The sequence below is a fragment of the Silene latifolia genome, chromosome Y, assembly GCF_048544455.1.
Source record: "Silene latifolia isolate original U9 population chromosome Y, ASM4854445v1, whole genome shotgun sequence".
In the NCBI taxonomy this organism is placed as follows: Eukaryota; Viridiplantae; Streptophyta; class Magnoliopsida; order Caryophyllales; family Caryophyllaceae; genus Silene; species Silene latifolia.
The window spans coordinates 278,710,238-278,735,611 of NC_133538.1; the positions used below are offsets into that span (position 1 = coordinate 278,710,238).

Consider the following 25,374-nt stretch of genomic DNA (forward strand, 5'->3'; position numbering starts at 1 on the left):
CTCATACCTCACTTATTTACATCATACTCCATTATTTATCTACAATATATTCCACCCAACCCCACCCTTCTTAATATTTGTGCAAAACACAAATAGGTAGAGTGGAGTTGAATGGAGTAGTATAAGACTATAAGTCTAGGCAAAACAATTAAAAATGAAATTATACAAACTTTGTTTACACAAAATTTATACTCATCCATTCCCTTTTTTTTGTCCTTTTTTTATTTGCATATTACAAAGTAATTGTTCTCTCTCTATATATAATAGAAAAATAATGAATTACCCTTTGATTAATCAACTTTTCTTAGTCCTTCCTTCAATATGAAAACCCAGTAACCAATTTCTCTTTTTAGAACCCTAATCCCCAAATGTTGCTAATCAATAATTCACCTTTTCTACTCCGATTTTCCTACAATTGATTCACAAAGTAATACTTGATTTGGGTTTAAATGCAAACAATTGATTCCTGCAATGCAGTCCTGCACCAACACTATCAATTTCAATCACCCATATCTTGATCATTCGCGTCTCACTGTCAACCGCCATGGGCACACTTCCCCAACTTATCGAAGCCAACAAATGGAACCCAGATTCGTGTTTTTTGCTTAATGAATCTTTACCAAAAACATAAGAGTAAAAAACTGAAGCTTTACCTGTGCTTGAACTTGATCATCTAACAATAAGAACTAAATTACTCCATACAAATTCTATATAACAATGGTAATCATTCATTTGCACTTGAAACATTAAAATTCAATTCGTTATCCATCATTTAAACGAATGAGAAAGTTTCGTTATTTGAGAACATAATATTTCAGACAAAATGTTTCCAAAAATACAGATGCCACCTTGTAAATGAGCCTCCTCTTGAATATTTGAGCTCTTAAAACAAACATAACCTTCTAAATTTTACTCATGTTAATGACAAAAATCACAGCAACTGTAATGCATACAAAACTTCTCCCATATTTTGTTCACTAATTTCCAAAAAGGTTCAAGTCTTGTTCCTGTAAATACCTCAAAAGATTTACCTGCATTAAAAATTACCAATCAGCTAATAGAAAAGAGGCGTAGAGCAGACACATAAGGCCAAAAGAGGCAAAATAGTAGTCAATATAAAGTTTGTCAAGCTTTCAGTAGTACCTAATCCTACTGCCTTCAGTTTTAAGATTTTTTATTCCAATTCACATCGCAGCCAATAAACTCTTCATCCTCGTCGGCTGAAAACACAATTCAGAAATATAATGTCAAATTATAGAATTAGGTACAACACAAATACTTAAATACTTACAGAAGAAAGTAACACCAAAAATAAGAAAAGTTTTTAGTATTATTGCATACACACCATTATAGCCATACTAGGTAGAATCCCGTGCTTCGCACGGTCTGGTCCTAATATGCTAAATTAGAACTCAATTAGAAATTATAAATAAAATATCTTAAAAATAATATATACTCGGTTAGTAAATAACTTAACGGAAGTAAAAGGAACAGAAGAAAAAACTTTGGTTATGTATTTTAAAAACGCGAAGGTACAAAACGACCCAACTCCAACTAACCCGACCCGAAAATGACCCGACCCGAAATAACCCGACCCGCTTTATCATTGATCCGAAAATGACCCAGCCCAAAACAACCCAACTCGCTTGACCCGAAAATGACCCGACAAACAGACCCGAAACAACCCGGAAAACCCGAAAAGACCCGACCCGACCTAACTCGTCAACGTGACAAACCCGAACAGACCCGACCCGAATTGGCCCGACTCGAACCCGACCCGTTGACTCGTTTTGCCAGGTCTAAGTGTACTCATATGAGCAAGTTGTTTGCTATTTTAATTTTTTAATTGGGTTTTTGTCAAACACAACCTTTAAATTTTTTTTTTTCCAAACACCACCTTTAAAAAACAAGTTTGTCAAACACAACCACTACAACAAATTGTCACTTGCGCCACGAATTATGCCACGGGAATTTATAATTCGTGGCTAATGCTTGCTTAGCCACTGAAAAAAGTTATTCATTATTTTGGAAAAAAAATTATGCCACGGGATAATTTTTCCCGTGGCAAAAAGTCACTTTCGCCACGAATTAGGCTACACCCGTGGCAAATAATTATTTTAGCCACGGGCTATGTCACACCCGTGGCGAAAGTTTATTTAGTCACGAATTGTTCCGTGGCAAATATTTTGTTAGCCACGAACTAACAAACACCCGTGGCGAGTATCTTTTCGACTTAAATGAATGAAATTTAATCAAATATAATAATATGAAAATACATTTAAATATAAATTTTGAGAACCACTTTGATTAATTTAATTAATATTTTTATTGTTTTATGTACTTTAATAAGAAATTTTAAAATTTTATAAACTTATATGCAAGCAAAGAATTTTATCGCCTAAAGTTTTTGATTTTTTTACAAATCACATTTATGTTTGGTAGGTTTTTTAAAACAATAATAGTTTAAAAAAATTGTTTTAATATATAATTTTGTTTATTAAAGTCGTGAATTTCTTTTAATTTCTCTTTTTTAAATTAAACTTTATAATCTCGAATAACAATCTTAAATGATCGTATCACATTTAAAGATATAACATATCAAATTGAATAAAAACCTTTTTCCATCTATGTTAGAGAAATCTAAAATGAATATATTGTTAAACCATTTCATTCAAAATTTGATTTCCAACTTATTTGTAGGATATTTTTAGAAAATTTTGAATTTGATATAAAATTTACGGAAATTTCCCGTGGTACCCTTGAACTTTGCCAGATTAGACATGACACCCCTTATTTTATGTTTCTACATATGGTGTCCTTGTGTTTACCTTTTTCATTACTAGAATACCCTTTGGCGAAAATTCGTCATAACGCCGTTACTCTTATAAGTAATTTGATGAATAATTAAGTATGTTATGTTGTTATTGTTATATTATTTAGGTACTAAATGTTATTTTATTAGACAAAATAAGGATTTAGGTATTTGATGATGAATTAATAGTGCATTAGATAACAAAAAAAGGCGTCACAAGGCATATGGGTATCGACGTTATGACGGAAGTTTGTCAACGAGTATTCTGGGACTGAAAAAGCTAAATATAGGGGTACCATATGTAAAAACTTAAAAAAAGGGCATCATATGTAATCTGTCAAAATTCGAGGGTACCATGAACAATTTACGTAAAATTTAACTCGCTGAGAAAAAAAATTTCCAAATTTTTTCATTGAAAATAAACGCATTATAGAGAGAAATATAGAAATTATAATAATTTACAGTCACATTTCCAAATAATGTGAAATTTTGAGAAAAGAAACGGTAAACGATAAAAAAGAGAAATCGGTTTAGGAAAATAAGCGATTCTTTTGTACAATAGTCTTTTTCGTGTTTTTTGGGTTAAAAAAGTGACAACTTTTTGGTTAATACTGATCACTTTGGGGAAAAAAGACCTTTAGTTATAAAAAGCGGTCATTACTTTACCAAAAAAATGGTCACATCAGGTACGACGGTTATACAATATAATATGCATAGAAAAATATATGAAAAAATGAGTACATGAGAAATGAAAATAAGAATGTCGATAAACAAAAGAAATAAAAAAAATGTTAGGAAAACACAATTATGTTTACTTTTTGGAGAAAATGGTTTGCTGACTTCGGCAAAAAAATGACATCAAAATCATTAGTCAGGAGGTTACTATCGAAAATTTAATTCTTTCGACCAAAATAATGTTTTTCCCGCAAAATTTTGTAAATCATGTAACATTTATGTAACTAAATAGTACTAAAGGTAAGATTTGAAAAAAAAAATAAACTGAAAAGAATTCAAAGTGCTAATTATATCAACAAAGTTAACATTTAATTTCGGTGGCACATCAAAAGAACTCCATAGTTAAGCGTGCTCAGGTGAGATTAGTGTTGGGATGGGTGACCTCCTGGGAAGCCTCTCCGATGCTCACAAATGCATGACCGGCGAAACCAAAAAACGTTCAAATGAATCAAGTTAACTAGCGAAACAATTACCTTGATTGTCATGGTTCCGTATATGAATAAATACCAATTGTGAAAAATAAATAAATTATTTTACGTTTTATTTATTTAATTTTCATATATATTGTTTGCCACGGGAATTATTTTTTCGCCACGGGAAATTTCTTTGGCCACGGGAGTTATTAGCCACGAGAGAATCCGTGGCCAAAAATTCAATAATAGCCACGTTCTTGTTTTTCCCGTGGCTATGTCTTTGCCACGGCCACTTGCGCCACGGAAGGCATTCCCGTGGCAAAATGATATAGCCACGGAAATTTAGCACTTGCGCCACGAATTTAGCCGTGGCCCAAGTGCTAATTTGTAGTAGTGAACCTTTAATAATTTATTTTTTGTCAAACACGACATTTTGACCAAAGTTTGAGCACTTGTAATGGGGTGACTTTCAGTTGATGTTTGAAATAACAAATGACGTTGGTTTGAGATGTTCTTGAACTCGTTGGAAATGTGGGAGTACAGGCTTTCCAGCGGTTGTCAACACGGTGGTCAAAGGTGGCCTTATGTGGGGTAGATTTGTGTATAAAGTAAGGTTGGTCACATGGGGTTGATGTAAGTCAAAGTAGGATTTTTCCGTGGGTCAATTCACTCCCCTTGAACCACCACTTGCAGCCAACGGCCACCACAAACAACACAACTACGATATACCCTGCACTCCCTGTAACCTACTTCCTCCATTCAACTCCACTCTACCACTTTACTTTTTCACGTTTGTCAACGCGTGTTTTACGTAGTAAATATCGTTAGTTACGTATTTACAAAAATTATAAAAGTTGGATATTTTTAATGTACTCGTAAAGACGAATCAAACAAGATCTCACATGAATATATTTTCACTTATATTTTGAGAGAAAATTGAAATTGATTGTTAAGTTGTGAATAGTGTAGAAAATGGAATGTGGTAGAGTGGAGTTGAATGGAGGAAGTATATACCAAATTTCAGACCAAACAAAACATCATAACTAGACCTGTCAAACGGGTCGGGTGGGTCGGGTCCCGGGTCGGGTCATACGGGTCGGGTCAGAATACGGGTCGGGTCAAATACGGGTCGGGTCAGATACGGGTCGGGTCATACGGGTCACGGGTCGGGTTAGGGTCAGAATACGGGTCAAGAAATAATTTTTAACGCCTTTTTTAAACGATTTTTTTAATTTAAAAAATATATTTTTAAAAATTAAAATATGTTTTAAATTATTATTTTAGTCATATTCATCATATACAATAATTATATTGATGTAATTATTAAAATAAAGTTTTTTTAATAATTATTTTATTATTAAATATTATAAAAGTTATATAAAATTGACTTTTTAGTTGAATTTTTAATTTTAAGAAATAAAAAAATAATTTTATAACTATATTTTCAAATATAATATATAAATAATAATATTTTTAATAAAATTCATGATTTTCCCCGATCTAAACGGGTCGACCGCTCAGTCGGGTCTCGACCCTAAAATAACGGGTCATTTCGGGTTCGGGTCAAACGGGTCGCGGGTCGAAAAAACCGGGTTTGTAACCCTAAGAAAACGGGTCGGGTCGGGTTTTCGGGTCGGGTCGAGTTTTGACAGGTCTAATCATAACCCCTTTAAAAGACCCTCGAAAACCCCTCTAAAAACCCAAACTTCTAACCCTTTCTCTGACAAGCCTTACTTTACGCACCAATTGACCTCACATAAGGCCATCTTTGGCCACCGTGTTGACAACTTCTAGAAAGGTTGTACTCCCACCTTTCTAACGAGTCCAAGAACACCTCAAACCGACCTCGTTTGCTATCTCAAATATAGACTGAAAGTCATCCCATTGCAAGCGGCCAAAAAGTTGTGTTTGACAAAAAATAAATTATTAAAGGTTATGTTTGACAAACTTTTTTTTTTTAAAGGTGGTGGTGTAAAAAAAAGTTTTTTAAAGGTTATTTTTGACAAAAAAAAACCTTTTTAATTATGATTTTCAATGTACTTATTATGTGTTTCAGGTCAAAAATCCATTGCTTTTGTAATTTTTTTTTTTTTTTTTTTTTTTTTTGTGACGAGGGTTGAATCCCCCGAGCACATGGAATACCCAGCAAACCACGTGTGCCATTTAAGACATCCTTTAGGATGACAGGTAACCGCAGCACTCCCGTGTAGGGAGTCGAACCCGGGGCTCTTGTAATATTTGGTTTAATGCTTTGTGACAAAAAAATAATTTAGACGATGGTTGTATGCCTTAGTTACTCTGCAATTATTTGGAGTTAATTTGACTTCGGTATTTTTCAATTCGTTACAAGTCTAACCCAATTTCAAGATTAGGGGGGAAAAGTGGGATATGATTAACTGATTTTCAAGTTATGTTTTATGAAATCAGAGATTATTTAGGGGGAGACATGGGGGAGTATATGGAGGAAACTAGAGAACGGTCGGAGGCGAGCGAAGAGAGAAGGGAAAGAGTTTGCATTGTTTGTTACAGGATTAATATTGCTCATTGTTAATCTTTGTTTTGGTGGCAGAATTTGGAGTGAAAGGGAAGGTTGAATTTTGTTTAGTTGATTGGCAAACTTGATTTTAAAGCACGAAATTAAAATATTTATCTCCATGTTACATCATTAGTTTCTAAAGCAAATTTGGAGTGAAAGGGAGAGAAATTGATCCATTCATTTCTTAATGCAAATTAAAATTCTTTCAAAAGACAATATTCACTTAGGTTATATGGAAATGACATTGATTAGTTTCCTCGTTCCTCCCCTCCCCACTTCTTTCCCTTATATTTTTGTTTCCAAACAAAGGATTTTTGTCTCCATGTTACATCATTAGTTTTCTTCCATTTTTTTATGGAGCCAAATATTCATTACTCTTTGTTTTTGGATTATGATGGAATAAAGTAAAATGACTCAATAAAGTGACTGCGCTTCTTTCTATTGTGAAGTATCATTCGATGTAGTTTTCGAAGCAATTTTCATCTTGGGTCATTCGGAAACAGTCTCTTTGTGTTGCTAACACAAAGGGTAAGACTGCGTACATCCGACCCTCCTTACCCCAAATTGCGGGAGCCATTGAGGCACTGGGTAATGTTGTTGTTGTTACATCATTAGTTTCTTGACTAACCTCATAAATCAATATTCACTACGGTTATATTGAACTGGAGACATAATAGTATGCATAGGACTCCTGAGCTGGACTTGATACTCAGACTCGAGTATGAGATTAAGACACAAGTATTTTTAATCCTAACTTGGGATTAGAATGGTTCTTCACATGGTTCCTAGGATCGTCACTTAATATTGCTTATATGCGTCAAAGTATAATGCCCTGTAGGCTATCTATTTTACCTATGCAACTATGCTATTGGTAGATACTCCCTCCATTCAACTCCACTTTGCAACTATGCTTTTTGCGCGGGTATTAAGAAACGGATTAAAAAAACTATTAAAAGTACATAGGGAAAGGGAATGGTGGGGTTAAAGATATTAAAAAAATATAAAGGTGAGTTTTATGGTGGATTTGTGTGCGGTATGAATGACATTTTTTGTAAATATAGATTTTCAATAAGGATAGAAAGGTCTTTTACTTGTCCAAATAAGGAAACCTGTAAAGTGGAGTTGAATGGACGGAAATAGAATACTTGTAAAGTGGAGTTGAATGGAGGGAGTATTGATCATGTTTTTTTGCTGCAGTAATTTGATGCAATGGCTGGGAATAAAGCGTTGACCAGCCGAGTTAAATCTTTAGACAAAAGGTCCTTTCCTTCACATACATCTGGGAACATGAAGCAATCTAGCATATTGGACCTTTTTAAACCAATAGGAAAATCAAAGAAGAGTCGTGCCAGTAATGACGCTGAACCTGAAATGACAATGGCTAGAACATAGCCGATAGTACATATAGGAGAATAGACAGAAGAGGGAAAGCATTTTGTTGATGAGACTTTTGAACCACGGTCTGTGCTAGAGACATTCGAGGCTAGGTTACATGGTTCGGGGTTCGGTCCGGTACGAAATACGAGTTCGAGTCCGGAAAACGCTACCTATTTCGAACCCAGTTCGAGAGGGGTATTCTTAAGTTGTACAAATTTCAGTTTAGAAGAAATTATTTGAAAAATACATGATATTTTTAATAAAAAGTAAAATACAATGAAAATGAAGCATCAAGTTTAACAATAGTCTGTTGAAGTTATTAGGTGAGACCGTGCGAGGGAAGTATTAAATTTATTGTTGACAGCTGTCCAATAAAAAGTAAAAGTAAAAAATACAAACTGGCTACACGTATTTTTAAAAGAAATAAATTACTATCACCTATCACCTATCACCTATCACCTATTATCACTCATCAGTCACTTTTCATTCTAGAAAACACCAAGATAAAAAATTATATTATTTCAACTCCCCATAAACTTAACCACTTGCCTTTCTTCCCTTCGAACTTCTTTAATGGCGCCCAGATATTCCTCTTCCTTATTACACTATATCACTGAGTTCGCTCATTCCACCGAGCTAGGCCGCGAACTCAGGCAACCTAGTACGCGAACGGCTACCGTTCGGGTTCGAACGAACCACTTCGTAGTTCGCACCACCGAACTCCGAACCGTGTAACGTAGATCCGAGGTATTCAAGAGCTTGCATTCGCTTCAAAGAGTAGAAGATGATATTAAATTAGAATCAGATTGGGATAAGAAAGTTGATAGGTTGTTGCAAAAACATTTTGGGTATTAAGGATTGAAAGAGTTTGCAGAAGGAAGTTCTTGGCGCTTGGCTAGCCCGTCAAGACTGCCTTGTTCTTGCTGCAACAGGATCTGGTAATTATCGCCTTCATCTCTAATTTTTTATCAGCATTTAAATTTGGTGATCAAAGAAGGTCCACTTTGACTATTATTGTAACACCCTCATACTCCAAGTGCCTTACTAGGACCACTTAAGGCGTGGAAATGCTACCATCTCTGTTACCCGAGGCAATGTATATCAAATAGACAATAAAGAAACATACTTTAATAAATGAGTTTAAAGTGATACAAGTCCAAATCCCAAAACTGATAAAATAAATACAACTGTTTCTCAAAACTATCAAACCAACTGAAATAAACTAAGTTCATGACGCAGCGGAAGACTCTAGTGACTCATGTGATGACTCCATCCCAGTTATCCCTCGCGCAAGCCATCTCATACCTGCTCAATAACTGCTCATCATCCTCGAATGGATCACCACAGTTTTTAAAACAATTAAAAGGGGTCAGTACTGATTATACAAAACAACATAGCTGAAACAATATACAATCCAAGCCAATCAACCAATCTTCACCACAACTCCACACAGTTGACAACACACTAAAGTGTGTAGTCCTGCCAGAATACTCATCGCAACAAGTATTCCACACCGCCAGTGGGAGACCGCAGCCGTTCCCACCTAAGCCCCGCTCATCTCATCCGAACGATAAACCCAAGTTCCTAAATGTGCACATCCCTTCTGTGGCGGGTTCCACAGAAGGCGAATCAAGGGCGTGAAGCCACTCCCGCAAGTGACTCCACTCAGCCGAGGACGCACCTCGCAAACCACAGACAGTTATACAACCAACCATACAACCAACAATTACCAAATTCAATACCAATATGATATACAACAACAACAACAATCAATTATCAACAATGCCATACAAACAATACTGAGTAGGGAAACCCTACCTGGAATAGCAATCACACGACCGTCACAGCAGTTAATCAATAATGTTCCTCTACGAATCCTCCTCCTATAACACATATGCATACAATTATCATCTAAACAGTACAATCCTTCCAAAACCCCTAAATCTACCCAATTAGGGTTTTAAACAAACTTATCAAATCATTATAAAAATTATAAAAGAATCTTACCCTTGACGCGACGAACTCAATGGTATAAAGAACAAGATAATCCGACGATCCTAGCCTTGGGATTTGCTAATAACGCGACGAATGCGAACTACGTAACTTCTTTTCTTTTCTCTTGAAATGATTTAGAAATCAAAAGTGATTAAGAATAATGACGAAAGCCTTTTATACTAATCACGCGTTATTAACAAAACCCGGCTAAAATAACCCATAAGACTCACTTACTCGATCGAGTAAGTGACTTACTCGATCGAGTGCCCCTTACTCGATCGAGTGTCACACGTACTCGATCAAGTATTCATCAGGTCAGCTACTATTTTGCGTAAAAACTTACTTACTCGACAGAGTAAGCCCCACTCGATGGAGTACCCATAGACATAGAAAACCGTAGTATTACAGTCTTCCCTCCTTAAAAACAACTTCGTCCCCGAAGTTCAACCCATACACAAAAACAAAACATACTATCTCAACTCCGACACAACAACATTACCAAAACTCAACACAAAACTCAAAACAAAACTCCCAACCAACACTCAAACCGACTCAAAGCAACTACCAACTGTACTAAAACCAACATAAAGCATACAAAAACCTTATGCGACCATCCCCTACCCCCTAAAAGAAACATGGTTACGTCCCCGTAATCACACATACCTGATCAAAAATAGACGGATACCGCTCTCTCATAGCCTCTTCCGCCTCCCAAGTAGCCTCCTCAACCTCATGGATAGATCAAAGAACCTTAAGCAACACCGTTTCCCCATGTCTAGTTTTCCGAACCTTGCGATCAAGAATCTGTTTTGGCACCTCAAGATATGACAAAGTGTGAACCCCCGCAATAACGCGGAAAATATAACTTATAAAATGCGGAATTTTAGGAAATGTTGAAACTTTTAAAGTTTATAAAGCGCGGGTTCATAAAAAAATCTAAAAGACAAATAACGAATGCGGAAATAAAGATTTAATTATACAAACGCGATAGTCAAAGGCGAGGGAAAATATATCCCTCGAATGACAAAAGATAAAAGATGAGTCTAAGCAATCCTAATAAACCAACTACTAGTCCAAGGTTTTAGTTCTCGCTAGCCCACACGTCTTCCCCACGTAAGCATCTTCACAACCTGTCATTCATGTAAACATGAACGCCACAGTCAGTGGGGAGTAACTCAAGGTTCTCCCAGCCACAAAATGTCGAAACACAGGTAAACAAGAACATATTAGAACATCATGAATGTAACCATTTGATGCAAGCATTGAGATATGAGACTAACATTCAAAACATGCGTAGTCAATCATAGATAAGGCATATGATACTTACATATGAGACAATCTAACTAAAACGTCATAAATGATAATACAACTATAAACACGATAGAATATCATAGGTCACGGATAAACAAGATTAACATCATGAAACACGTGAATGAAAACCTTAGCCATGAACCTTGAAAGGCAAATAACATACAAAACACGAAATGAGGCTACTATAAACACATAATAAGCAAAGCATCCGGCTCAGAGGCTACCTTTAAAGCATGTCCGAGACACAAGTCCTTAAGTACCTTGGCTCAACGGTTACCTTTAAAACATGTCCAAGGCACGACCTCTAAAGTATCTGGCTCGTGATTTACCTTTAAAACATGTCCAAATACTACAAACAAGTGCCCGACTCAGAGGTTACCTTTAAAACATGTCCGAGGCACAACACATAAAGTATCTGGCTCAGCGGTTAACTTTAAAACATGTCTAAATACTACAAACAAGTGTCCGACTCAGAGGTTACCTTTAAAACATGTCCGAGACACAACATATAAAGTATCTGGCTCAGCGGTTACCTTTAAAACATGTCCAAATACTACAAACAAGTACCCGACTCAGAGGTTACCTTTAAAATATGTCCGAGGTACAACAAACAAGTATCTGGCTCAGCGGTGACCTTTAAAACATGGCCAAATACAACAAGCAAGTGTCCGGCTCAGAGGTTACCTTTAAAACATATCCGAGACACAACAAACAAGTATCTGGCTCAGCGGTTACCTTTAAAACATGGCCAAATACAACAAACAAGTGCCCGACTCAGAGGTTACCTTTAAAACATGTCCGAGGCACAATAAACAAGTATCTGGCTCAGCGGTTACCTTTAAAACATGGCCAAATACAACAAACAAGCACAACAAACAAGCACATAGAACGGGATTAATAATGTCACACTCATACTCATGGCTTGCATCTCACCATAAGTACGGATGGGAACTTACCGCAACTAGAAGGCATATGGCTCACCCCTAGAATCCGATAGGACCGTGACTCAGGGACGGGATGCTTAACGTCACATTCATACTTATGGTCTGCATCACCATGAGTACGGATGGGAACATCACTCCCGCCGAATTATATCGCAACTAGAGGGCCTCTGGCTCACCCCTAGTATCCGATAGGATCAAGACTCAGGGTCGGGATTATAAATGTCACATTCATACTTATGGCCTGCATCGCCATGAGTACGGATGGGAACATCACTCCCGACGTTTATACCGCAACTAGAGGGCCTCAGGCTCACCCCTAGTATTCTGGTAGAACCAAGACTCTCACAACCGAACAATACTAGACATTATCTAGAATACGACTCACTACAAGTAATTACTTATAATAAATATCTCATACTTGTATTATATTATTAAATATTCCACTTCATAATTTAACATGTCGATTAATTAAAATATAATAAGCGATGATGAATAATTTACATTATGTGAGAAATTACGGGATAAAATGGAACAGACACAAATGGCTCACTCTTAAGCCCCATAAGTAAAATATGAGAAACCCAATGAAAGAAACATGTTAAGCCCAACAATTTAATAATGTCAAGCCCACCAAACAAGACCTATTAAACCCAACAAGTAAATCATGTGAAATCCACAAACCAATTATATGAAATCCAACAAATGTAACTAAGTCTATACAATCTTTCGCAAAGAAGATAAATGAAGAAAGTGACGATGATCTTGCAGTTAAGAAACAAATTGTTTCTGTTAATAAACAAATTGTTACTGCAAAGAAAGAAAGTCCTCAAAAGGGTAAAGTAAGTAATAAGATGGTATTGAGTTCCAAGTGTAAGCAGAAGTTTGATTTCTCTTCGTTTAAAAGTTCATATACGAGAATGTCTCCTACAGGAGTAGTTAAGGTAGTTGAACGTTTGTCATACGAACAGTGGTGCACGCTAGAAGAGATTGGATTTAGTGGGCTGTTTTGGTTAAGAGTTCGTTCCATTCCTTTAAAGCTTGGGTACTGGTTAATTAAGCAGTATAACCCATACCAAAACTGTATCGATCTTCTTGATGGTGAGAAGTTATACTTGAAGGTTTCTGATGTAAGATCAACATTTGGATTTCCAATAGGCCCTAAAACAGTTGAATTATCCAAAACTCATACTGAATCAGAAGAGTTTCAAGAGTTTTATGGCAAATGGAAACAACAATTTGGTATAAAAGATGGACAAGTTCCACTCAAAACGCTTGAGAATTGGTTGATAAATCATGATCATGGTGGTGATGAATTCAAGGTTAACTTTGTTGTGTTTGCTGTTTCTTTGCTAATGAGAAACACGCAAAAGCCTTTGGTTAATCATCATGTTTTAAAATCGTTGATGAATGTTGATGAAATCAAAGATTACAATTGGTGTTCCTTTTTGTTAAAAAGTTTGCAAGAAAGCAAGATTGAGTGGGTGGAAAAGGAGACTCACTTCGGCGGGCCACTGTTGTTTTTGGAGGTAAAAAGTCCCAAAAAATATACTCCCTCCTCTTCCAGATAATCGTCCCATTGTTCATTTTCGTCTAGTCGGGTAACTGTCCCATTGTCTATTTTTGGTAAGTGTTGTGTGGTCCAAATTCAATTCCATTTCCCTCTATTCACATAACTGTCCCATTGTCCGTTTTGTGTGGTCTAAACTCACTTTCTTAATTCTTGTGCCATTTTCACAATGGGACGGTTATGTAGAATAGGAGGGAGTATTTGAAGTTCATAAATTAATTCAACATTGGAAGGTACGTTTTCATTCTCTTGTAATTAATTTTTTTTTTTTTTTTTTTTGCAGCTCATCTATGTTGATCGCGTTGTTCATGTGGAACGAAAAGTTGAAAGAGATTATTATACGTTGGTAGGTTGGACTAGTAGTTTGTTATCATCCAGAGAGAAGGATAAGATGAAAAGCGGTATGTTTGGAAATGGTAAGTTGGAAGCACCAATGGAGGAGGTGGTTGACAATACAGGTGTTAATCATGTCATCAAACAAAGGACTACACGGAGGAGTATATTCTTGATCTTGCTAAATGTATAACTAGTTTAGCTCAGAACATATCATCTGTTAAGGCTAAGTTAGAAAAAGGAGCATCAATAATTAAGGAGAATAGGATGCTTTCGGAAGCTCGTGATCATGCATTTAGTTTACTCAATTTGCCAAATGAGCACGACTCATTGATAGTGAAAGTTCTGTTGGTATTAATGTTTTGATATTCCGATCTTTGTTTCTCTGCTTTGAGACGATGTTAGTAATCATCCTTTGGTTGTTGAAGCTTTGAATAATGTAAACATAACTTTAAAAAATAGTATTCAGGTTGAAAGCATGTCATTGAAGAGGCCGATTTTTTATACATACAAAAAGGTAAATATGTTGATCATATTTTCTGTTATATTATGTTAACTTGGTGCTTAAGTGGATTGTTCTTTAATTTGATACATTTCAACTATTCCAGAAGCCTTGTGCATTGAGAAAAGAAGGTGAATTAGTTGACAATGGGAATGAAGATTACAAGGAAGGGGTGTCAAAAGGAGAGTCAGAAGAAAACATAGTTGAAACAGTTGAGGTTGAAAATGGGAATGAAGACAACAAGAAAGAGGTGTCAGAAGGGGAGTGTGACAATAAGAAAGAGGTGTCAGAAGAGGAGTGTGAAAATGGGAATGTTGACAACAAGAAAGATGATGACAAAAACGTACGAAATGATTCGAAGCATCTTTATGTTGATAGTGACGTGGAGAATGAGGAAGAAGCCAATACGGATAATCTTATAAATACCCTTGTATGTAGCATGTTATCTGAAGATTATAGTGAAGAACCCAAGGCAACCAATCCCAATCCAAGCTTAGATATTAGTACTTAACTTGATTTACTAAGAGGAAAACATCGACCCATGTACAGAGCCATCTAAGTTTCAAGAAAGATTGTATTGCTGACTACGTCTACTACACCAAGGGAAAAGGCACTGTTCTTGCTAGATATATTTTATTCTACTCATTATGTTTCTTTTATTTAATCATTCTGTGCATTTCGTTTGGGTATTATGTGCATTATTAATAAAGATAATGTACATATGTGTAATTAATTGACTTGTTTTGTGTAACGTCCGAACCAAAGTGAGAAGCTCTTTGAGTTTAAGAATGTCGTGGGTACCTGATATCTTTTTGCATCTCTAAAACCACCTCGGTATATAGCAGATCTTTGTGGTTGATTGTTGGTCACCTTACTTGAATTTCAAAGAACTTGAAAGAAAATCTTGACCACGTCGATTCTTTGCTTCAACCCTCGTATTTGTATGTAAAATTTTATTTCATTCTATATTACAATAATTTTATGTTATACAAGTGTATATTAATAGAAGAATATTATGTTCTGTGTGTGCAGCAAGCATTTCAAGGGTAAAGGAAAGAATTCAAATTTAAAAGAGAATTGGAAGTATTCAAGAGGCATTTTAGAAATGAGTTAAATCATGCTGGGATTATTGATGTGACAAAAGTTGATATGTTAGCTCAAACAATATATATAGTCAATACAAAGTATTTTCTGCTGCTAATTTACTCTCGTAACAAATTTTATGTCTGTTGTATCTTCTAATCATTTCTTATATAAAACAGTTTTTTTTCCCAATAATATCCAACAAGCATTTTTACCTGTACGTATTCAATATGGAGAAGAACAAGTTTGTCATTCTTGATAATCAACAACATGATGAAACCCCAAAAACTCGTTATGGAAACTAACCTTGGAATATGGTAATTGTTCAGTTGCCTTTCATTGGTTATTTTTTCTTTTACAATGTCATATTTTTTGCACGGTCTCTCTATACAGTTTGATCTGAATTTTTCCATGCAGCGTAATGCTTTGGCAGAATATTTCAATGACATTGGTGATTTGAAGGAAAGAGTAAGAGCAATGGAGCCTGCTGTATTGAAAATGCCTTGGAGAAACCATCAAAATGTTGTTGACTGTGGTATTTACATAATTAAACACATGGAAACGTACAAGGGCGGTCAGTATTGGACTTGTGGGTTGACAAAAAACAATGTAAGTTTCTAAACAATTTATATCCAATAATTGTAAATGTACTTTTGGTTTAATTAAATGATCTTTCTTAAAGTATTAAAAGCACATTCTTGTTTATAAGTTACCTATCCTCAAGATATTTTAACTTTTGTAGATGGATGAACTTCGAATATTGAGAATCAAATATCTTTGCACTTTGGTTTCTTCCAAGTGCAACATTGTTTGTGATGACGTTTTAACAAAGGTGAAGCAGTATCAAGAGAAGCCCTTTCCAAAGAAACTGGATTCGTCTGATGAAGAATTCTACGAGGGTGATGAGACTGTTGGGGATGAGAAGATAGAAGATGAGGTAGTTGGAAAGAAAGAGAAGAGTACCGATGATATTGGTGTCCCTGACAACAATGAGACTGTTAGGGTTAAGAAGACAAGAATGGAGGTAGGTTGTACAGAAGGGATTATTATACCAGATGGCTATGATGCTTCTGAGCAGAATGAGAACATGACAGATGTGAGTAATACAAACGACAAGAGCATAAATGAGCATAATCTGGTTGACAGTGGTGACACTACCAAGGGCGAAGTCATCAACAATGAAAATGTTCATGAACATGAAATAAGTCAACCAGAGTCTCTGAGCATCCTTGCAAATCGTAATTTACTAAGCACAGATACATGCATTATTACTCCTCTTACTGAGTTTCAGAATTACATTGCTGATTATGTGTCGTATAGTAGAGGAAAACATACCGATTTAGCAAGGTATATATATATATATATATATATATATATATATATATATATATATATATATATATATATATATATATATATATATATATATATATACTAATGTACAATATTTAAATTTAAAATGTTTTGTATCCTGTTTTGAGTTAACACTGGTAGTCCTGAACCAGGGAACTTCTTGTGCATGTGGGTGAAATTTCTCTTCGGCGTATTGAAATGGCAACGCTACGACAATCTAAATATTTAACGAGTGATGTGAACGATTGTTGGGCAAAACTTTTGAATGCCAAGGAATCTAGAAGAAACTCTTCCGAGCCTTATCGATTTTTTTTTTCTCCACAAAGTGTGTCTCGTAAGTCAAATATTTATATAAACTTATTTCAACAAGTAAATTTTGTAATGTTTTTTCCCTTGATTAACATCAAAAACTTTACTTGTCTTGCATCTGAGATGATGCTTCATGGAGAACTGGACATCGTTGAAAATTTTATCGTGATTAAGGATATAATGAAAGAAGAGTTTACCCAATTCTCGGTTAACCTGATAGAATTGATTTGGTTAGCATTGACAATATACACTCTTTCTGCATGTTATATTTAATTTGCTTGTTGCCTAATTAAATCTTTTAAAATCTACAGTTCTTCTTCCCAGTTATATATAAAAGGTATTACCATTTACTAGTCATTGACAGCAACAAGTATAAGTTCATCATCATTGATAATGTGCATCGTGACGGAAACCAGAAGAATTTTTCCACAATAGACCACTGTCTTTTGTAAGATTCTATGCTCTCTTTTGCTTAACAGCACTACATATTGTTCTTATTCATTATTGTGAATGTACTATGACTTTACATAGAGTGTACCTTCCCCCAAAATTTTGTGTCTGTCTTAATTTTCTAATTTTGGTGATATTGTACCTCATAATTATTAGTGTCCTAATGTTTTCTTGCACCCCTTCTCCGCCAGCGTAATGTTCTAGCAGAATACTTGAAAGACATCGGTGTTTCAAAGGTAAAAGTTGATCGCATTAAAAAACTGCAGCCTATTCTTGCAAAGATGAAGTGGAGAAACAACACTAACAAGACTGATTGTGGTGTTTACGTTATGAGACATATGGAGACATTTAAGGGTAATCTAAATTGGACCTGTGGGCTTAAAAAAGGCGATGTGAGTTTCAGAAGTAATACAATTATTTTTAATACATAATTTAGTACACATTTGTACATGTTCTAATTCCTTATTTTCTTTATTTTGCTAGGATGCTCCCCTACTAATTCTCCGGAAGAAATACATTTCATATATGATTTCAACAGAAGGCAATGTATGTTTTGATGCTGTACTAAAGAAGGCAATGGATTTCCGTTCAAACCCACTGCCATGGGAAGAATATGACGATGAAGATGAGGAAGATGCTGAATTGAAGCTGTAAAAATTTTTTTTAGTTTCGTTTGTGACATGTGTGTGAGTAATGAAACATATATTGAGGAAGCTGCGAGTCGTACAACCTGAAGTTTGGAAAAATTTTAATTCAAGAGAGTGTTATATTCCGGAAACAAATTTCAATAAAGTTTATTATGTTCTTGCTGAACAACAATAATGTTTATTGTGCAAAACGTCTTAAAATTATTGTACTCTGGGAAAACAATTCCAATCAAGTTGATGATGTCCCTGCAAAACAACAATAATGAACCTTTAATACAAATGTAATATACTTTTGGCTATAAGAGTAATGTACTTTGGCTATAAGAGTAATGTACATACAAGCCTTTAAGAATGTTCCTTGCAGAACAACAATAATGATCCTTTAATACAAATGTAATATACTTTGGCTATAAGAGCAATGTACTTTGGCTATAAGAGTAATGTACATACAAGCCTTAAAGAATGTTCCTTGCAGAACAACAATAATGAACCTTTAATACAAATGTAATATACTTTGGCTACCAGAGTAATGTACATACAAGCCTTTAAGAATGTTCCTTGCAGAACAACAATAATGATCCTTTAATACAAATGTAATATACTTTCCCTATAAGAGTAATGTACTTTGGCAGTAAAATCGAATTGTGCATACAAGCCTTTAAGAATGTTCTCGTAGTGTATATTATGGATGTCTATCCTTGAATCAAAAATTTGCACCTTCCACTTCGTTATCAGATTCATCTTCCTCATCGTCGTCCTCCACATCATCAGATTCATCTCCTTCATCGTCGTCATCTTCATGGTAGTATTTGGTGAATATGCAACAAAATGTAAATTAAATATCAGATTTTATAAGGAGAAAATGGCCAAAATGAACAACTAAATTAATAATAGATTTAATGTTAACCAAATATACATTGCTGAAATTCTCATCTGTGCCTTTAGAACAACCATAATGTTCATTGCACAAAGAGCTTATGTGCCTCCATATAAGATTGATGATTTTGGAAGGTAAACACTATGGGTTATGCTTGTATAATTTAATAATTATTTAACATTAATGTAATATGCTTTAACAAGAAACCAAATTATACATACCTGTCAGATGGTTTGTTTCTTTGCAAGTCCTAGAGTTGTGTCCTTGGCGGCCACATGTTTTTTTTAAATTGTCGTGCTTGTTGTTTATGATGTCTAATTATTTTGTTTGTAAGCAACAAGTACTTAATTTTCTTTAAAAAAAAAATAATGGACTACTCAAAATGCCTGATAGTTCCCTACAAGAATGATGCTTACAAATAAAATTTCATGGCCCATTATAGGGAATGGAAAGTAAGTCAGTTTTTTTCAAACTGGTTTGATGGAGATGACATTCCTGTGGAGATGGATGTACCATCTCTAGGGGTGTCAACGAGCCGAGCCGAGCTCGAGCTTACCTATGATCGAGCTCGGCTCATATTTTAAAAGTCGAGTTCGAGCCCGAATCCGAGCTCCTGAAATCAAGGCTCGGGATCGGCTCATATAATATTTTACGAGCCCGAACCCGAGCCCGAGCTTTGTTTGCGTACTATTTTTTCGAGCATTATTTTAATTATAACGTAATTTTTATTTAAAAATTCAAATACAAACGAGATTATTATTTATTGTTAGCTTATAATAACAGTTATTATGTAATTTTATCTTATAAACTAATATTTTAATTTATTTATTTTAAAATCGATACAATTTAAGTAAATATATTGAAAAACATTAAGTAATTTTAAAAATAACGAGCTCAAACGAGCTCCCGAGCCGAGCCTTAGTGTGCTCAAGCTCGGCTTGGTTTGGACTCGGCTTGGTTCGAGCCCGAGCTCGAGCTCAGTTTGACCGATCTCGAGCCGAGCTTTGACCGAGCCGATCCCGAGGGCTTGTCGAGCAGGCTCAGTTCATTTACAGCCCTAACCATCTCCTAGTCGTCGTTTACATCATTTCCTTACTAATGAGGCATTCCTCCGGATTTTTTTTAATCGACTTGGGAGGCAAGAAAAGAAAAACATGCCCATGGTGTGCAAGGGCTGGTCAAAGTGGTTCCTTATAGGGAACGAGTCAGAGGTAAAGGAGAGGGATTATTATCGAGGCGCGGTTCACGGAAATGAAAATGGTGTAATAACTATCATAAAGAATAATCGGGTCCTTGACAAATTCTGCATCTGCACGACTATGTCTAGTCGTGCAGAAATAATTAGACATCACAAAAGACAAGAACGACAATTTTTAAAGGAAAGAGAAGAAGAATATGAAATTGAGGAACAGTCTGGGGATGAGGGTTATTATGACTCCGACTGTTAGATTAGTTTAGAAATATGTTGTGTTATCTTCTGTTTATTTTTGTAAGTTATTATCTTGTGTTTTTTTTTTTCAGTATAAGCCTTAGTAGGCTTTACCATTTTGAAAGCCTGAAATGGCTTTTGTAAATATTTTTCTAATATTAATGAAATAATATTATGACTATTTCTTTGTTTAATGTCATTAGCATTCAATACATTATATATATGCTATATCAAAATGGACAACAATATTTCCTATGAACATTAGCAGTAAAATAAATGTTCCTTTAAAGACATGATAATGGACATTCGCAGGAATACATTATATATGAACCTTTATTTGTACGAAATAAATTGCCAATCTTTGTAGAGCATATTAGAATTGGATTACTGCATTATTGATGCAATAATATTCAATATACTTACTTACTTAACTAATGTTGAACGGATAATGAGTACAAGTGATGCAACTACGTCTTCTTCTACAAATAATGACTTTAAAACACCAAGGACAAGAATTGAAACATTAAATGCACTCCAGTACATTCCATTCTGTCCAGAGGAAAAGAAACCTAAAGTAGGACAAGTATTCGAAACGCTAGAATCAGCAGAGTTATTCTACAAAGAATATTGTACAATATGTGGGTTTACGCCAAGACTTGCAACAACAAAAAGGATTAAAGGCAATGAGTTACCAAACAGTTTTGCATTAAGGAATGTTGTCTGCAATAGGCAAGGTTTAAAGGAAAGTAGGAAAAGGAAGAGGACGATCATCGATATCGATCTCTTTGAGAATGATGCGAACCGATGTGATGACATAAGCCGTGTGAGGCCGATTACAAGAATTGACTGTCGTGCATTAGTGCAGTTTAAATACCAAGAAAATGGAACTTATATTGTTGCAGTTCGATGAAGCGCATAACCATCCACTTGCTTCGCTTTGAATCTACAATATTCTTGAAAGGAAACCGAAAAATGACAGAGGTATAGAAGCAATTTGTCACAAAGGTAAAGGTGCTAAAACTAGGTGGTGTGAAAGCCTATAGAGGTTGGAAGGGAGTGTGGAGGTTACGACAACATTGGGACTATCGAGGTTGATTTCAAAAACTTTGTCGGGGACATAAAAACCTACATTGGTAATTTTGATGCACAAATGTTTGTTGAAAATCTTATTGGGAGAAAAGACACATGCAGTTCATTTTACTTTGATTTTATAGTAGATGAAAACAAGTGCCTAGTTGGAGTGTTTTGGGGAGATCCGATCTGCATAAAGAACTATATGCTGTTCGGTGAGGTTTTATCAGCAGATGCTACATATGGAACAAACAAATACGATATGGTGTTTGTGCCTTTCACAGGAGTTGATCACCACAAAAGGTGCATAACGTTTGGAGCTGGGTTGATAGGTGATGAAAGTATTGAGTGTTATACGTGGCTGTTCAAGACATTTTTGGAAGCAATGGGCGGGTGCCAACCGAGAATTATAATTACTGATCAGGACAAATCAATGAAGTCGGTAGTCCCGGAAGTGTTTAAGGAGTCAACACACATACTGTGCATGTGGCACATAATGAAGAAACTAAGAGAGAAAGTCAGTTATCAACTGTTTCAAGATGAGGATTTTAAGATCAGACTCAATAGGTGTGTTTGGAACAACGAACTTGAGCCTGATGAATTCGAAGAACAATGGGGGAAGATAATGACTGATTATCAACTTGTAGAACACGAGTTGTTTTCAAATTTGTACGATCTCAGGGAACAGTGGATCTCTGCCTATTTTAAAGATGTTTCAATGTCTGGCTTGATGAGAGTTACTTCTAGGTCTGAGAGTGAAAACAGTTTCTTTGACAGGTTCCTCACACCTCATTTGACCCTTGTTGAGTTTTGGGTGTGCTATGAGAGTGCCTTGGAAGCACAAAGACACAAGCAGTCCAAATTGAACAGTGACAACAAACACTCTGAAATCCCACGGAAAACAAAGTCAAACCTTGAAGTCCATGCTTCTGAAATGTACTCGCACAACATTTTCAAAGACTTCCAAACAGAATTGGTTGCAGCTTTGTCTGATTGCCGTTTTAAAGATGTGGAGGAGATTGATGAGACAAAAATATATATTCTACAGACTTGCAGATGCCAAATAAGTCATGGAACGTAGCATATTCACCAGATAACATGGAGATTACTTGTTCCTGTTCTATGTTTCAGAGAATGGGCTTGTTGTGCAGGCAACGCCTTTGGATTCTACACAACCAAGATTTTCAGAAAATACCAGAACAGTACATAACGCAAAGATGGACAAAAGCTGCAATGACTAAGCCTGTCTTTGACAAATATGGCAAAGCGATAGATGTCTCTCAAAAGTTTTTCAATAGGAAAAATTTGAATACTGAGCTGTGGCAAGAGGTTTATTCTTGTGTCAGCGTAGCTGAGTGTGATGATGACATGAAGCTTTTGATTGAAAAACTGAGAGATATTAGATTGGATATGATTAGTAACAGAAGTGTACCGGCAAAGAAGAAAGACAAGATGAAAGAAATAAAAAAGTAAGTGGGCTGCAAAATACCTGAGAAGTTGGTGATTCATGTTCCTAAAAAATCTAAAAACAATAGTAGGACCAAGGGCAAGAGAATTGAATCACAAATGTTAAAAGCCCTAAAGAAGAGAGGAAAAGAGAAGAGGTACTTCAAAACATGTGGCCGCCAAGGACACAACTCTAGGATTTGCAAAGAAACAAACCATCTGACAGGTATGTATAATTTGGTTTCTTGTTAAAGCATATTACATTAATGTTAAATAATTATTAAATTATACAAGCATATCGCATAGTGTTTACCTTCCAAAATCATCAATCTTATATGGAGGCACATAAGCTCTTTGTGCAATGAACATTATGGTTGTTCTAAAGGAACAGATGAGAATTTCAGCAATGTATATTTGGTTAACATTAAATCTATTATCAATTTAGTTGTTCATTTTGGCCATTTTCTCCTTATAAAATCTGATATTTAATTTACATTTTGTTGCATATTCACCAAATACTACCATGAAGATGACGACGATGAAGGAGATGAATCTGATGATGTGGAGGACGACGATGAGGAAGATGAATCTGATAACGAAGTGGAAGGTGCAAATTTTTGATTCAAGGATAGACATCCATAATATACACTACGAGAACATTCTTAAAGGCTTGTATGCACAATTCGATTTTACTGCCAAAGTACATTACTCTTATAGGGAAAGTATATTACATTTGTATTAAAGGATCATTATTCTTGTTCTGCAAGGAACATTCTTAAAGGCTTGTATGTACATTACTCTTATAGCCAAAGTATATTACATTTGAATTAAAGGTTCATTATTGTTGTTCTGCAAGGAACATTCTTAAAGGCTTGTATGTACATTACTCTTATAGCCAAAGTACATTACTCTTATAGCCAAAGTATATTACATTTGTATTAAAGGTTCATTATTGTTGTTCTGCAGGGACATCTTCAACTTGATTCGAATTGTTTTCCAAGAGTACAATAATTTTAAGGCGTTTTGCACAATAAACATTATTGTTGTTCAGCAAGAACATAATAAACTTTATTGAAATTTGTTTCTGCAATATAACACTCTCTTGAATTAAAAATTTTTCAAACTTCAGGTTGTACGACTTGCAGCTTCCTCAATATATGTTACATTACTCACACAAATGTCACAAACGAAACTAAAAAAAGTTTTTACAGCTTCAATTCAGCATCTTCCTCATCTTCATCGTCATATTCTTCCCATGGCAGTGGGTTTGAACAGAAATCCATTGCCTTCTTTAGTACAGCATCAAAACATACATTGCCTTCTGTTGAAATCATATATGAAATGTATTTCTTTCGCAGAATCAGTAGGGGAGCATCCTAGCAAAATAAAGAAAACAAGGGATTAGAACATGTACAAATGTGTACTGAATTATGTATTAAAAATAATTGTATTACTTCTGAAACTCACATCGCCTTTTTTAAGCCCATAGGTCCAATTTAGATTACCCTTAAATGTCTCCATATGTCTCATAACGTAAACACCACAATCAGTCTTGTTAGTGTTGTTTCTCCACTTCATCTTTGCAAGAATAGGCTGCAGTTTTTGAATGCGATCAACTTTTACCTTTGAAACACCGATGTCTTTCAAGTATTCTGCTAGAACATTATGCTGGCGAAGAAGGGGTGGAAGAAAACATTAGGACACTAATAATTATGAGGTACAATATCACAAAAATTAGAAAATTAAGACAGACACAAAATTTTTGGGGAAGGTACACTCTATGTAAAGTCATTGCACATTCACAATAATGAATAAGAACAGTATGTAGTGCTGTTAAGCAAAAGAGAGCATAGAATCTTACAAAAGACAGTGGTCTATCGTGGAAAAATTCTTCTGGTTTTCCGTCACGATGCACATTATCAATGATGATGAACTTATACTTGTTGCTGTCAATGAGTAGTAAATGGTAATGCCTTTTATATATATCGGGAAGAAGAATCAGTAGATTTTAAAAGATTTAATTAGGCAACAAGCAAATTAAATATAACATGCAGAAAGAGTGTATATTGTCAATGCTAACCAAATCAATTCTATCTGGGTTAACCGAGAATTGGGTAAACTCTTCTTTCATTATATCCTTAATCACGATAAAATTTTCAACAGTGTCCAGTTCTCCATAAAGCA

General features: G+C 35.3%; 1 protein-coding gene across 1 annotated transcript; it reads left to right on the forward strand.

The window, feature by feature from the left end:
• Positions 1-21,823: 21,823 nt before the first annotated feature.
• LOC141630767 (protein FAR1-RELATED SEQUENCE 5-like) lies at positions 21,824-24,201 on the forward strand. Its single transcript, XM_074443525.1, has 3 exons — positions 21,824-22,680; positions 22,896-23,172; positions 24,157-24,201. The coding sequence occupies exons 1-3, from the start codon at positions 21,824-21,826 to the stop codon at positions 24,199-24,201; spliced, it is 1,179 nt and encodes a 392-aa protein (XP_074299626.1).
• The last annotated feature ends 1,173 nt before the right edge of the window (positions 24,202-25,374 follow it).